The sequence below is a fragment of the Amyelois transitella genome, chromosome 17 (assembly GCF_032362555.1).
Source record: "Amyelois transitella isolate CPQ chromosome 17, ilAmyTran1.1, whole genome shotgun sequence".
Lineage (NCBI taxonomy): Eukaryota > Metazoa > Arthropoda > Insecta > Lepidoptera > Pyralidae > Amyelois > Amyelois transitella.
The window spans coordinates 2675434-2692963 of NC_083520.1; the positions used below are offsets into that span (position 1 = coordinate 2675434).

At 35.5% G+C, this 17530-nt stretch overlaps 1 protein-coding gene across 1 annotated transcript; it reads right to left on the reverse strand.

Moving 5' to 3' along the window:
* Positions 1 to 699: 699 nt before the first annotated feature.
* Positions 700 to 16697, reverse strand: LOC106143417 (serine/threonine-protein phosphatase 2A catalytic subunit beta isoform). Its single transcript, XM_013345495.2, has 7 exons — positions 16421 to 16697; positions 11671 to 11880; positions 5779 to 6083; positions 3921 to 4106; positions 3295 to 3348; positions 2811 to 2890; positions 700 to 2235 (listed from the first exon to the last, which is right to left on the reverse strand). Exons 1-6 carry the CDS (start codon positions 16520 to 16522, stop codon positions 2818 to 2820), a joined length of 930 nt encoding a protein of 309 aa, XP_013200949.1. The 5' UTR covers positions 16523 to 16697; the 3' UTR covers positions 700 to 2235; positions 2811 to 2817.
* Between the last annotated feature and the right edge of the window lie 833 nt (positions 16698 to 17530).

Consider the following 17530-nt stretch of genomic DNA (forward strand, 5'->3'; position numbering starts at 1 on the left):
ATGGATAAAAAAAAATATTCAAAACTAAAATATCAATAGAAAATATTTTTTTAAATAACTACGCCGTTGAGGCGCGTTTTCAGCACGAGCATAGTGTAAACAAATATTTGAGAACGAACATTAAACTTGTAACAAAACTTGTGGAGTGTACATGATTTAAAGTAATATTAAATTTTGAAAATTTAGTTTAGTTAGAAACGATAATTCTATCAAAAACTTGAAGGATAAATAGGCCACACTTCTATTCAGTAGCCGTTGTAAAATCAGTAAATAAAAATACGTCTTTTGCATGTCCCTTTTTTTCAGAATGTATTGATATGACGTAATGTTTGCATTCAAATATTAAAAATGATCACGCTGAAAACGCTCCTGATGAAACTGTCATCTATATTGCATGCCGAAGAAGATCACAAGCTAGCGGACATCGCGTGGGAAATTCATCTCCTGCAGACTTTATACTTTTAAAATCGATAGATTTTTATAGGGCACAAGAAAGATATAGTTGCACTCTTATGAAAGTGTTTATCACAATTATTTTAACTAATTTCAGCATCAGTCGCCACTTATTGGACTGTACATATTCATGAGTTCAGTCGCAACCAGAAATCAAAAATCTATATTCTGCAGGGAAAGTCACCAAGGATTATGATGGTATGTCCATTCGGTCCAATCGATGGTGACTCGAAATAAAACTACGTGTTAGTAAATTTACGGTGTTTAATATGGTCAAATTTCTCGATACATTACATAGAGGATACGACGCGGCCCTAATGAACATACCAACGAGACGGTAGCAGTGATCGGGCAAGACTAATTACAAATTGCGCTTGCGGAACACACACAGAATGACCAATATCCCAAGTCGTGTGAAAATGCTGCAGAATTTTAATCTGGTACCACAATAAAAGCAGCGATTTTCGTTCGAAACTAGACTGTCATTCGATGAAGAACATCAGTCATAAGAAAGAAACACACAGAGTTAGTGTGTCAGCAATTTAAAAAAATACCCGACCGAAAATCCCGTTGGAAAAAAGTCATCGACGTAATTATCACATTAGTATGTAGGAAACATCATGACATTTTGCGAATCGCTTATTCATGAAATAAGTCATTCTGCGTGTGCGCCGCGGTGACATCCACTTAAAATTTAAATGCACTCGTGCGCTCCCGCACGCAATTTTCACACCAGATATAAGCTACTTCCATAACCCATACGTTTATTGTTCGACACGACCGAGGGACTTGGGAATTTACGATTCGCTCAAATTATCCGGAGATGTAAATCTCCATTATTGTATAAAGCAAAAAAAAATCACCATTAATTAACCTTCGTCGAAAATCAATTTTACATCTTCTATTTGCAAAATACCATAAAAATCATCTGTTTACATTGAAAGTTTAATGCGTTGGTCTGCTTTGTCAACAGATTAAAATATTGAAAGAACATAAAATTCACCATTTAGTCCACTAAATACTGTATTATCAAAATCATTTTCAACGATATTGTTCATTTGTTTTGGTTTCATAAAAACGTAAGTTATACGTAACGCCCAATGTACAATATAAATTATTTAGCCAGATAGCTAAACAATACCAATATTTACTAAATTAAACTGCAATCTCACATCTTGTTTGCAAACACGTCTTACCAACACGAACATGACGCGATCGGATTTACTGTGTTTCTTGATAAGTTAATATCTTTACTCTATGCCAAAAAATGGAAATGATTAGTGGTGGATTCTTAACAGGATACTGAAATTTTTACCCATTATTAACAGATACAAATACTAACTTAATACCTGTTTGGTGCTAAATATGATTTTGAGAAGACAGTTTCTGGTCACTATTCAAAGCAGTTTTTATTGAGATTTAGTGTTTCTATATTCATTTCACAATGGACAGAATCGCTAAACCATTAATACGTCACCAATAAATTGCATTGAAAGAGGGACAATTAGTCCCATTATTGTCAAAACGTAACACTTTTGATCACATTGTGCAATACAACTCATACGAGTAGATATAGATATCAACAGATATAAAAGAGAAATAAAAGCAAATAAGATTTAAAATAACACTGTAATAAAGGCGAACAAAACGCGACGTTTCCGGATATAAACGACTTCGAAACCGGCGAACATGAAACATAGTGGGGGGAGTGGGGGGCCCTCGGTCGCGGGGAGGGGGCGGAGGGGGGCGCCCCGCACCGCTGCTGCGTGATATGCGCCTCCGCTGTTGACAAACAAAATTAATTTTAGAAATTTCCTAAAATTTCACTAGCATGTTAGATAATAATGTAATTAGGTCCTTAGATTATGCTGTACATTTCTTTTCTTTATTCCTATTTGCCATTTTGTGTAACATGATGAAGCCAATACGTAGATACTATCTACGTATTGGCTTCATCATGTTCCCAGCATACTATCTACTAGATAGTATGCTGGGATCGTCGTAAGTGGAAAGATGTAGTCTCTGCCCACTCCTCCCGAAAAAGGCGTGATTTTTTGTTTCTATATATATGTATGTACGCTTTCAGGGTAGAGTTAATATCTCTGACTCATCTTTACGTGTTCCCCCGTATACACCCTCCAGTGCTTTGCTTCAAAGCTCGGAGCCCGCTTGAATCGCTTGATACTCCGGTACTTTTCCTGTTTCTTAGAACAGCGGTACCGATATATGACGATCAGTCAGTCAATACACGGAACGTAACACAGAACAATATTTTTGTCTAGATGGAATAATTTGTAAAGAATACATAAAGTTTTAATCAGTTAAGTGTCTATGAATGAAATTATACTACTACTTACATGCAGCCTACATGAAGTAATCTGGCGTCCGCCGCGTCACGTGCGGCTCTCCGCGCCGCGGGGCCGGGTCGAACTGGAGGCTGTCGAACAAATACATACATTACAAACTGTTCTCTAACAAAACATTGTATGACTGTGCAAATTTGTGGTCATAAAAACTCAATATCCATAGATTGTATCGATCTTAAGTCGATTGATTTGTTTAAAAACAAATCGAGTCATCACTTTGCGCTGCTAATCATTCCACAATGGGTAGTTTTGGTTGCGTCCACTCCTGTCTGGAGAGGATTGTCTCAGTAGGATTTGAACCTGTATGTCCTTATGCATAACTTTTTTTATTTTGGGCACATTAACTGATGCCGTTAAAACATTTGCGATTGCATTATCAAGGTTTTAAGCTATCAGTGATTATTGTACATCGCTCTTTGATGGTAGATAATATGAATGAATCGATGCAATTTATCAGGAATGTATGAATACTTACAATGAGTACTTAAGCGCATCATCCAATTCCATAATGGCGGCTTGATTACCACATCTGAAAAACAAACAATGCGTTATTAGTATTTCATATGAATTTTTACTAAATAAATAAGCTAGGGTAGTTTCACATCTCTCTTGTGAAAACTTTGAAAACAACTTTAATTAGCCAAATTCAGCTCAGTTGAACTTTTCAGAATTTAGTTATTTCATGTTTATATATCTATAAGTTCTTTGTAGATCTACAAAAAGAAAAATACTACTTCAATTGGTCATATTATAATGGGCCTAATACACCCAGTCTTGCACCCGCACTGAAAGCAAAGTTGAACCAACTAAATGAAGTTGTAATGACTCAGTGTCACATCCAGTATCCATGAAACTATTCATCTATTTCGGTCAGTGCATTGTTAGGGGTCTGTCAGATACACGCCTATAGCAGGGGCTAAGAATATAATGACCACGAGAGACCAGGGTCATGTCAGGGTATTGTTGATGGTCCATCCCTCCATCGCCCACGGGTTCTATCCGAATCTTCCGAAAAACTATCAGCGAACCCTTTCCCGAATCCCTTCAAAATCTCCTATATGTCCCCTTTAGTATTGTATTGTAAGTCTGTGAGACACTCACCTATAGCAGTAGTTTGGTGCTGAGAATATAGTGACCACGTTCCGGTCGTGGCACCAGTTGTAGCCCTCCATGACGAGCTGGTGGGCGCGGGAGACCAGCGTCAGGCCGTTGCTGTGGTTGAACGTCTCCGAGATGTCCTGGCCGAACGTGTAGCCAGCGCCGCGGGGAGATATTCCCCATCCGCCTCTGGAATTGATAAACACACATCATTCAGGTTAGTGTTTTTAACGCTCCTGACTCATCTCCAGAAAAGACGCGAACGAGACGAAACGACGCGATGATGCCAACAGTGATTTTTGACGTGTTGGACGACCCCTAGCCTTAGACACCACGTTGATTGTTAACCGTGAAGGAATTAAGAGTCGACCACGATCTATGGAAGAAGTCTCGACCAAGGTCCAGTGAATACAGAAATGTTCAATAGATGGCTTTTGCTTACTAGTTTGACCTCAATAACAATTTGTTTTTTTTTTTATTTTCCTTTATTTTTCAGCATTTTTATTGATCTCAGAAGCTTCTCTTCATCTAATATAGCTACAATTATGATAAACAAAAAAACGGTCCCTACGACTGTATTAAAAAGTGCTTTGTACTGAATGTTTAGATCTATAGGGATGATACCATGATAATGGATCACAAAATCTAAAGTTAGTATTTATATCCTATTGTTCTATTATGCCTTCAAGCTTGTTGAGACAATAAAGCAGTGAAACCAATGACAAAACAATAACAGCTATTATATAATTTAGAACTTATGAAAACAACTAATGAAAATAATTCAGTAGATTATTAAATTTATTAATATTTTTTACTAATATTTGGATTTTAATTAGATTATTATTAATTAAAAATCTACTGAAAATCCAAACTGGTCACAACAATGACTACACTAACTTGTTATTTGAAGAATATTCCTTGTTTAACAAATGCCATTGTTATGAATAAAGTGTTAAATTTGCATTCATTTATATTAGGCACACCAAATTCATATTGTCCACCAGATTGCATTATCTCGACTTGGTTTTAGGTTTTTTTTTGTCTCTGTTATACCGTTCTATATTTAAACGACGCAAATAATAATGTCAGGTCAATTAACATAATAACAAATTAACTTCTAGTAGACTGTAAGCAATTAGTTCGGTCGCATTATCTGAACGGGCAGACGACACAACGTCAGTAAATTATCGCTTAGCTGATAGCTAGGCGATTCCACACGGCCTTGCTTCGAGTGGATGGTATTGACTCATCGCGGTAATTTCGTGATTATTGTAAGTTAACAATTTTAAGGTAAATCCCAGTCATATTTTGGTGGTCTTGATGATTGGATATGTTTCTCGATCACAATTACTTCAGTTTGGAATCGATTAGTAGAAAAGTAAAGTGTTTTAGAACACATGTATAAGTGGAGCGAATAGAAAACTCAAAAAAATTAAATGTTGAAATGCTTGAACAAGAATTCAATTAAGGTTTAACAAGTGAAATAGTCTATAAAATGATTTCCTCGACATCTCACATATACAACACAAAACATATAATATCTAGATTTAAATATAATCTAGACAGCTTGTAAACACTGATAAGATAAAAATGCGCATCATTTCACCTGGAATGACCAAAACAATGTAATGAAGTTTAATTTAAAATTTCAATATGTAATCTCCTAAAGCAGAACTGTGTGTTATTAAACCAATCACAGTTCTTCATTCGGGAACGTGACTCTTAATCTTTTTTGTACACCGCGCAATTCCTTTTTGAGAACGCATCACATAAGCTGCAGAATTGCCGAGCTATAAAACTCACGGCCTCGAATATAATCCGCCTCCAACAAGACCTTATAATTAAAAAAAAAAAGAAGTACCTATCATCAGGGTCACTCCATAGCAGATCACACATGGGTCCCTCATGGGGCACCTCCTGCAAGCGGTCAAGCGCCCTAATATGGTCCAGGGTGTCGATAGAAGGGCTGAGGCCGCCGTGGAGGCAGAATATCTGGCCGTCCACCAACGCGGTCAGGGGCAGGAAGTCGAACAAGTCCGTGAAGTGCTTCCAGACAGACGCGTTGCCGTATTTGCGCAGGCACTCGTCATAGAACCCGTACACCTGGGTGATCTGACGGGACTCGTGGTTCCCGCGAAGGATGGTTATTCTTTCGCGGTATCGCACCTGGAACAATAGGAACGGAACAGTTTTAATATTTGCTTGTTTTGATTTCTTCTTCTTCCTCCTGGCGGTAATGCGACTTTTTACTATGATCCTGGATTGGTTAAATTTTGCACACGGAGCGACTCCTGTGTCCTGTGCGCCTCTGCAACTTTTGCAGGGGAACTTAAACCCATATGGGCTTCCACATAGGTATACTGTCTAAGCAGACATTTGACTTTAAATAGTTGTAAAAAGTATAAACTGGGTCGAACCGGTTCGTGCCAATTTGGGAATTTCCAAAAACTTGAGAGGCAACAGTACGCCACGAATACATTAGTAGACTCGTAATTACGAGTATTTATGGAATATGCTTCTATACCAAGAAAGATTCGAAAAACCGGAAGATTCAAGATTTGACTTTGTGAAAATATCCAACCAGAACCATACTTCACGGAAAAGCTTCCAATTGTAGTAATTTATAGCCGTGATTATGACGTCTTCTCGGTCTTTCTGTTTACACTGCCCGAGTAAGGCGTCCGACCGAATGTTCAACATATGCCTAAAAAAAATACTTTCCCCATATCTGCGCACACGTGTTTTTATGAGGATAAGACGTCATAAATGGTATCAAAATTAAAAGGGCTCGGGCTAATTAACATTCATTCAACATTCTACGATAAATTTGAATAAATTATCACTTTTTTTCTGTTTATACCTACCTCATTTTGTATGTTGATGGAGCTTTTGCATTGTAACCACATTCGTTTTGATTAAATTCTTATCGATATTAGCAATCTGACTCTAAAAATGCATGAAATTTTAATATCTTTCAAGAACATATTCTAAGTTCGACGACAATTATATAGTGGCGTGATACATACTATATTTCAATGAGTTTTGTTTTTATTTCAAGTGATTAAGAAACTGTAATATATCCTTATTTTATAGGCAATTTTTTCGCGTTTTGAAAGCTACTTAGAACAACTAAATACATACAAGCCGCGATTTTTTGATATTCGATATAAATCAATTTAAAACACGAGGTAAACATAAGCTAAATTACAGGACCTCAGGCTAAACCTAAATATTAATTCAATGATATCATAACTCAAATATGTACACCGTACACTATTGCAAATATACTAAAAAGGATCGTATATGACCGAGAAGTTCATAACAATAAAATTTGCATAATAATTACCACTAGGCTTTAGAGGTCGAAAATCGATATAACGCGTGTCTTCTTCAATCAAAAATATACTACAATAGTATAACTGCTATTACTTAATTATTTTCAACAAAACATACCTGCAAGGTGCAAGGTTTCGACTGTTACTTCATTGCAAAGACTTTCAATTAGATAAATTTCAAATCAAATCCTCTTTGTTGGCAATGCATTATGCACAATATATCAAGCATTATAACTAATTCAAGTTCATTGCCACACGTGGTGACAATCTGCGGGTATGACGTCACGATATCCTATTATTCAAACAAACAGACAAACAAGATTACGCGTCCGTCACCCGAGACGGAGTTGTGCATTAAAAAGTAGGTACACAGGCTCGTGTGATGTGATATTATGTAAGGGTACCCCTACCACTATGAGTTGCGCTACATTATGAATAGAGATAATATACCGGGTGTAACGGAATACTCGATATGATAACCCCCTTTCCGTTATACCAAGTATGTGTGTCCTCCCGTTCACATTCCTAAATATTTTATTGCATACTTTTTTAATTTTTCGCCACAATGAGCGTCTATGGCGTCCTTAGCGTTGTAAAAGTCAAAAAGCTAAAAATCTATGATTGTATGTATAATTTATTTATTATTCTATTCATATTTAATAGTATACTGAATACAGATGAGAGGGATATTCTAAACATCTAGGTTGGTAGCATTTAGCGAAAGTTCAAAAACCTTTGATCTAACGTCTGGAAATTCATTAGTCACGTATCATCAAGCATGACAGATGCATACATTATGAACTTTGTTTGTTTGTATAATTTATTTCACACACAAAAAAACAGCTGATGATACAACAGCTTGGACGTGTTTGTTAAAATAATTGATTTTTAAGCCAGATATCGTAAACTCGTAACATTATACAAGACAAAACCTAAATTTTCAGTTTGATGTCAGTTAAACTTATATTACGATTAATTATAAATAGAAAATGGCCTATCAAAGTTAATAATGTCTTGAAAGGTAGGTGTGACAATAGAACCTTCCCACTCATATATCGATACATAATCTGCTAATAATTGCCTACAAAAGAAGTTTTATAATATTTTCCTCGACACAATTAAGTACCAGCGAACATGAAAACTAATTACTTAAATACAAACGAAGAACAAATTACAATAAAAATGTGTGATTCTATTTAAGTCTATTTAAAATTACCGCTTGTAACATAAAGAAAGACCGATCAATCTTCACTCATATCAATTAAAACGGCAAATGATTTCGCGTTGTAACGACAGCTGGGAAAAACAAAGCGCTTTTTAATTTCGTGAAAGTATGATCTAATCTGTCAGATAAGGAGCAAAGTAAACAGTGCTAGTGTTTTATCTGATATACGATAGTGTGATAGCAAAAGTAGCTTGCTCACGTACACACTAACAGAAAATAATTTATATTTATATGTATATGCTAAAATTAGTATGTTTATTTCAACGATAAATAAAACTTGTTATGTAACAGCGAAGCGTGTATGAAAATAGAACTAAGAAGACTATTATTAATGAAAGGAGAAAAGGTATTGTTAATAAACGACCGTTCATTTGTAGTCGAAGGTATCAATGCTATCCACTTTTACCTTTATAAATATACTAGCGACCCGCCCCGGCTTCGCACGGGTGCAAAATTATAAATGTTATTATACATAAAAACCTTCCTCTTGAATCACTCTACCTGTTACAAAAAACCGTATCAAAATCCGTTGCGTAATTTTAAAGATTTAAGCATACAGACAAACAGACTAAAATAGCGACTTTGTTTTATACTATGTAGTGATTTGTTAGATGAGGCCTTACAGTTAACTTGGGACACTGACCAGAATTGAGCTGCACGGACGTATATCAATATCAGAATAACAACATTCAGGCTGCAAATTTGCAATTACGGTGCATTTGAAATGCTGATCGTCGGGTCTACCACAATTTCCCACGGGGTCGAAAGCATCTTGAGCTTTCATGCATTATACGAAGCGTTAAATAAAAGAATTTTCCTTATGGAATCCTAAAAATAAACATATTTATGTTATGCTTTATTTCAATTATCATGTTCGTTCTTACAGTTTGTTATTACGATTTTAAATGATAAAATACTTTAATTTACGCCTCACGCATTGTTAAGTCATAAATTAATCATGCGTATTATCGATCATTCATAATACAAACTAAATAATGTACCTACTATGTATTATTTATTAGGTTTTATTGTAATGTCACAAAGCCAATACTAATAAATGGTATTTCCAAATATATTATATTTAATATACAATGGCATTTGTCAAAATTAACTGTTCACATGGTAGCACTTCTTTAATAAACACAATGTTATTGTGTTCGTGCTTTTGTTGCGACCACCACATAAGGAAAGAAAGTAATCCTTTCTAAACTCACCCATAGACAGATACAACAAAACCATATTTAGGTAGGTATATTGTTGTTTTATGTATTTTTGTTTGTAAAATTGCATATTTGTATATTACCTCTGTGGCGCAGCGGTAGGATGCTTATCAGTGACACCGGAGGTGCCGGGTTCGAATCCCGGCCAGGGTGAAAAACGAAGTTTTTGTAATTGGTCTGGGTCTTGGATATTTATCTATATTTGTATTTATTATAAAATATAGAATCGTTGAGTTTGTATCTCGTAACACTAATTTCGAACAAACCGAGGCTAACTCAAGCTGTGTAATCTATTTATTATTACATTTTTTCCCCAGAAAACGAACGAATGACTTACATCAAAATCGCACGCGTCTAGCCTCGAGATGACCGACGAAATCCAAGCGGTATCTAACTTCGACCTGTCTTACCCCGACACTTAAACTCAATCTGTGTAATTTGTCTCGTATATATTTATGTACCTTTAAGTTGACCCTTTGCTTCGAATAGTACTTTAGGCCGTTGGACCTGGGACCGTCGACGAGGTGACAGAGTGGTTATAATCTCGTACATACATATAATCACGTCTATATCCCTTGCGGGGTAGACAGAGCCAACAAAGCCTTGTAAAGACTGATAGGCCACGTTCAGCTATTTGGCTTTAAGATAGAATTGAGATTCAAATAGTGACAGGTTGCTAGCCCATCGCCTAAAAGAGGAATCCCAAGTTTATAAGCCTATCCCTTAGTCGCCTTTTACGAAATCCGTGGGAAAGAGATGGAGTGGTCCTATTCTTTTTTGTAATGGTGCCGAGAACCACACGGCACTAATCTAATCTCGTGTAGGAAACAAACCTATATGACGCGTTTGTCTTTGAATATGTTACCCTTTTACACCGGCAACGTTTCAATAGCCGCCCACACATAGGTTTTGTAAACGTTTGCGCCATACACGTCGAATCCCAGAGCTAGGGAGAATACAATCGTATCTGCACTCTTTTGTTTGAAACAGAGTTGCTTTCCTCGGGGAATTCTGAAGAGGGAATAATTTTCTTATTTTACCGTGTTCTTCTGTCAATAAAACCTGTTTTGAAGCATGACACAACATTCATATGTAGGAAGATAGTTTTTTCTTTGAATTATTATTCGAACTAATATTATAAATGCGAAAGTAAGTTTATTTGTTTGTTTGTTACCTCTTCACGGGTTATCTACTGAATCAATCTTCTTGAAGTGTCACGTATATATATTTAAGAGTCTGGAGAAGGACGTAGGGTAGAAGGACATATGACCGTCTCCAAATTTGCGAACAACTTGTATTACTTTTGTAGGTGGCGCTAAATTTGTAGCTTTTTGTAGGTGGTATTTAATTCTTTGTTTTTTGTAGCTGGTGCTAATTCAACTTTTTTTTTAAATGGCGTTAATTTCGTCGCTTTTTGTAGATGGCACTAAATTCACGCGGGTAAAGCTGCAGGTAAAAGCGAGTATCGTATATTATGTAAAGTTTGACACTATACGAACGAGTGGGACTCATAAGACAGGGGTCTTACTTAATGAGCATTGGCACCTAGAACCTTGTTGTGACGTATGACCTTATGCTTCTGAATAAATATTCATTATTATAGTAGTATACAACTGTTTGAATTGTTTAATTTGTACCCACAACACAACACTTATACATATAATTTTTGTCTTGCTCCAGTAACCAGCAATGCACAATTAAATTCCTTCACAATTTAATACAATGTTACGTACTGGTTTGCAAAATTCCGAAACATAAATAAAATGAATACAGATACGCCTTTAGTGTTCCCGTAGTTCTGTATTACTTAACCCCTGTTCTAGGGGGGGCTGACGAGACACTTGTCACGATGCCAGAATACTCCTCCTCAGCCAAATTCATAACTTGACACAAGCTAACGGTTTACACTACTCTTGACCAGACTCACTCCAAGACCTCCCCGGGTTCCAGCCTAAGGTTAACAAAGTCCTCACCTTAAGTGCGACGAGCAACGTGACGGTCTCCACACTGTAGTAGCCGCGGTCCACGTAGTCCCCCATGAACAGGTAGTTGGTGTCCGGCGACCTGCCCCCGATGCGGAACAGCTCCATCAGGTCGTGGAACTGTCCGTGGACGTCCCCGCAGACCGTCACGGGGCATTTCACCTCCTGGACGTTCGACTCCTTAGTGAGAATCTCCTTTGCCTGGAAGAGTGGAAGAGTTCGTTAAAAACAATCTTGTACATCAGAAAAAGAAAATATAACATCTTTTATGACTACCTACTTTCTTATCTGTAAATTCCCACAAAAGCGAATCCAGAGAAAAACATGAAAATTCCTGGTCATAAAATGGTTAAAGTAGTCAAACGAGAGTAGAAGAGAGTTCATTTAAGAGCGTGACAAATTTTATCTTGAGAAGGGTGAGCAGGACACAATTACATCTCCGATCTGAAATTCTTATCAGGTGGCTTGTTATATGCAAAATGTAATATCTTGAAGATGCATCAGAGAACATGAGAATAAAAGAAAGAGATGGTGAACCATTCAGAAACCGATTTCAAATCCTTCAAGGCTAAAATAACACAAAATGAGACTTAATTTACTAACATTCTTCTACTTCCAAGGATTCTTTAGAGTTCAGACAGCCTTAATGACCGCTAAATACCACATTTCACTGGTTTTGTTTAAGGGCGACGAACTTGACATTGAACCCAAGGCAATAATAAAGCAGAATAACAGACATTCATCTATACACATTTAATAATTTTATAACACGATATAAACAACTCGAAGAAGTTTAAGTGATGTGATAAAACAAAGGCTTCAATTATCAAAGAAAAACGAAAATGAAATAATTGCCATTACAAGATTCACAAGCAAGTGTTGAAATAGCAATATTCGAATTGACATATATATTAATCCAAATATTTTGAGAACAATCTCCTAATCAAGTTGTAGGCAAAAAAATTTCAAAAAGCAAGAACTCAGCAGAATGCCTACGTCCAGATAATTTTGTAAAACCTCTTTATGATATTGGATGTAGATAGCAGGTTACCGACGCTTATCACGCACGTAAAGTCCTTTATAGAGAAGGTACTCAGTTGATAAATTTAAAGAGTGAAGATGGCATGCGCTTTATGACCAGACCCTTCATTTTTTTTTTTAATTTATATATTTCAATTTATTTATATATTACATATACATCAAGGAAAAAATATACAACTAGAACTTAGACTTAGGAGGGATATAATATTTCATGTTATTTATATTTTTAATTTACACGAATATTTTTTCCGATTGATACATCGATTATTTGATCACAGCAGGTAGATTGTAGAAGGACATTTCATTGAGAACTTGAACGTACATTGCCTACTCTACGTACCTATAACGTCAATTCACCCAGTGGAAACCAACAAATCAACAATGTTTAGTATGTGAATCATTTGATATCCGAATATAAGCCCTATTAGACGAAGGACCTTTATCAAATATGACCTTAATTGTGTTAAAATTTAAGTCTATCTAGTTTTATTTCCGGTTAAATTTTGAAATGTATATTTAACTATGTATACATTATGCACTTTTTCTACAAATATGTATTATAAATGCGAAACTTTGTAGGGATGTGTGTGTTTGGTATTCTTGCATGAAAAAAGTAATAAACGGATTTTAATCTCTGCATCTTTTTGCCTAGCTCAGGTACTCCGGTATAATAGTTGATTTTATTAGTATGTACTTTGAAGTCAACATGACAAGACACATCTTTTTGGTACTTATATGCAAAAATAACTACCTATATATTAAAAAGTCACGACCACGAGCCACGATTGAAACAAATAGAGAATAGCAATACTAGCTGCATTATCGTGACACTGTTCATGTTTTTTGCAGTGTAGACTCGCTTCACATGCATTTTATCCAATCTATATTGACGTCACGTCATAAAGCCGTGCGGTTTCCGGCGTAGAGAAATAGAGAATTTCAAAGACGCGCAATTACGGAAATTACCTAGAGAAAATATTTATAAATCTCAACTCACCAAGTGACACTAAACCTCTCCATACCCTACAATTATAAGAGGTTAATGCTGCCTTAGTAAAACAGACTACTTAAATGAAAGGGAAAGTCATTAAGTTTTCGCGCATAGACCACAAAACGATATTACATAAAATATAGCAAAAAAAGGCGGGAAGGGACGCAAATATCCCACTACAGTCCTGTATTTCTTGTAACTACTCCATACGTACGAAGTTGCGTAGAAGCCGGTACATACTATATTGATGAGACGATATCACATGGTAATATTTTAAATATTCTACTACGATTTAGCTAAACAGGCTAGTAACGGGTCATTTATGTTAAAGACATGCTAATTTTAATTATTTAACCACGATTTGTTACCTTGTACATTTAACTACCTGAAACAATGCGGTAATTCAAGCATATACCAAATATGACGAACATTTCCATTATGATAGCATTACTACGTTAATGATGGTAGTTATGAAGGTACAGTCAGCATAAAAACCAATGTTTAACTTGGTAAGGGAAAAATGGAATAGTAGTCATAGGCTAATCCCCTCGGGGTTCACTCCTCTCTAGAGAAGTGAAGATGCAACCAGAACTAAAGCCAGAAGGATGATAGTCAGACTCAAGTTCGAATATTGAGAAATTGAGTTTGAATTCAGTGTTATGAAATCTTGTTCATCAATACGTAATCCAAATGACTGAAATGATAATCAAATTGTCAAAGAGTTCGTCATTTGTCCTTGGCGCGTCCTTAACAAGTCAGAATTTACAAATTCTTGAAGGAAAATTTACGTAAAATAATATTTTTTTGTTAATCACGCCATCATGTTACTACTACTATGGATAGATACATGGATCCTAGGGATAAAAATATGCAATGGGTTTATGTGAACGTGCCTATTGATCATGTAAACTGCGTAATTAAGAGCTGCCTAAAAGACAATCACACACACAAATAGGGCATCACAATGGGATAGATTGACTGTTAGAGGATCCAGCTTGTCCACTCAAAATGGACCACATAAGAGCGGACCAATTGCAGGAATCAGGTCCTTGGTAAAGAAGAATAAGAATTGCATCAAAAATTCCTTCCCAAAAGAGCCAAGCCAACCCCTGGCACACTGCTGTGTGAGAACTCTGAACTAAGTCCATGACTGAGAGCCCAATCGAAAAATAGCTTTGATAAGAGAAAGAGAGTGATGTTAAGCCAAAGACACAAAACATTTTGGTGTTCCTACAAACATTGCAAATGCACCATTTGCATCAAGCTTCTGATTGGTCAATTTATTATAAGGTTCAATATCAGAGGGGCCCCTCAATGCTAATAACTGCAAATAGTTTGCACTCAACAAATGCATTGTGTATGTGGGCGTAGAAAACAAATAAGCGGTTTGCTTGGGTGTTCATTCTTATGATAATCAAATGTTTATGTAAGTCCTTTAGTTACCTTTCTCATCTTCAGGGCTACTCAGTAATACTTGCACAACACAAACATACTCGACCCTGTAAGTATTGGGCTATTGCCTTCTCACTCTATGGCTTCTGAATGAATTTGAAGGTTCGTTCAATCTTTTCAAACTCACATCAAGACTGACTCAATCTGTGTATATTGTCTCATATTTATTTAACGGATACACTTGCTGTTTTATTCTAGGTAGCTGCATAATTCTTTTAAGCTCTGTTTTTGTTTGGTATTACTACAGAGATGTTTTAAATATAGTTTTAAAAAAAAAGAAATTATTCTGAGTATACTCAGTCACTCTTAGTTCAAGCTGCCAATTGTGTAATGACACTGGTAATATCAGAATATCACCAAAGTTAAAAAAAAAATGAATGTTTTACCAAGGATAAGTATTAAAACTTTTATAAATTTAAAACACAAATATGTATATAAAAGGCAGGATGTTTTAATCATCTCCCAATTATCTAAAGCTACAAATATTCACCCACATATAAGTAAAAAATATCAACAAACAGGTACATACCTACTTTGGATAGTATAAAAAAATATAAGATGTTTACTTAAAATAGTATTTTCTATCCATTACATTGTTGATTTAAAACATAGTAACATTGTTTTTATAAATGTGAGACAACAAACACTGCAGTCCATTTTCAAAGTTCCTCGTTATCAAATTATCTCAGACCATTAACCAAATAATATGAAAGGAGATAGAACAATATAGCTATAGCATAATTTTAATCCAAATTTGAGTCACCAAAAATCAAGGAAGTGAAAACAAAAGGAAGCAACGCCTTGCGGCGGGATATTGATCTTGTAATAGTTCAATGATAGGCAGATATGTCAAAAATAATAAACAAATGTATGCATAGAAATAAAAGAAACTTTAGTCAATAAAGACCATTTCCGCGCATTGGCTAAAAATATCCCCTTACCAATTAGGCCATTATCAAAACGAGATGATAGATTGATATCTGGGTGTGGTGAAAAACCACAACCCCAGTGTCATCAAGGTAACTAAGCGGAGAAAAAAATTTCAGCCAAACGAAACCGAACAACACCGAAACTATTGACAAGTTAACATTTCACCACCGATAGATAATTTCAACGCGTTCTTCTAAGTAGTTGATGTAGGTATATGAATCATGCAACTGTTAGTTACTATCAAAATGAATATGGGCTCAATTACTACAAAAAAACAAAACTACGCTTTCCCCAAGGAAACATATAATAAGAAAAATGTTACATTACCTTGTCGCATAACGTTTTTACTTGATTTTCTGTCAATTGCTTGCATTCATTTAGTTGCTCTATCCACTGATCCAGTTCTTTTAACGACGCTTTGTCCTCCATACTTTGTGTCTGTAGATTTAACGTACGAAACGTTAAATAGGTTTGTAATTATCTATCTTATAAACGTATACAAATTCATGCGAGATAAATTATTTTAACACTTTGGCTAGAAAACTGAGTACGGCAGACACTTACAAAATGGCGTACACTTGCGTGACGTCAAATTTAGCTACGAAAGCCACCAAGCGGCAAACCAAAGAACTAAAAGATGATGCTATTTAAGGGTGCATTCAGTCATTTTTGCATTCAATTGTACTAACTAGTAATTTGAATCTTCTGATTTTAAATGTAAACTTTTATACCGCAACAAATTACTTACTTTAAGAGAACTCGATGGTGTTAATTTAGCCTTAGCCATTGCTTGCGATGTATCTACTAAAAATTCCATTTATGGGGGTATTTATAAAATATGTTTGGTCTAAAATCGTACATATATTTTCCTCGTACCCTGATTCAATAATAACTAAATTAAATTATAAGGTAATGAACAAGATTATTTTCTTTATTGAATTTTGTTGATAGTGACAGAAACTGTCTATCAAAATATTTTTTTAAATAATTTATATAAACATAGTATTTACTATGACCATAACCTATCTTCGAACAAAATCGAAGGGAATATAAACTGTAGGCAACCTTCTTTATGTACGCCAAAGCAACGGTTGCCATGGTTTGTTTAGTTAGAAAAAATGTCAGATAAATTTTTATTATTAAATATTTTTCATTTTATTTCTATAGTATTCCTTTCGTCTCCCGTAGTGAATAAAGTAACTTTGCGACTATACTTCCTACATGAACCTTTCTTGATACCGCAAAAATCATCTCGTATTGGATCAGACTCATTTCCTACATATTATCCACAGACATAAAAAGGAAATCATTAAGCCTATCATCTGAACGTGGCATATCAGTTTTTTAAGACTGCTGGCTCTGTCTACCCCGCAAGGGATACAAGTACTAGTAAGTAATCATATAAATGAATAGAAAGGAATAATATTACCTACCACC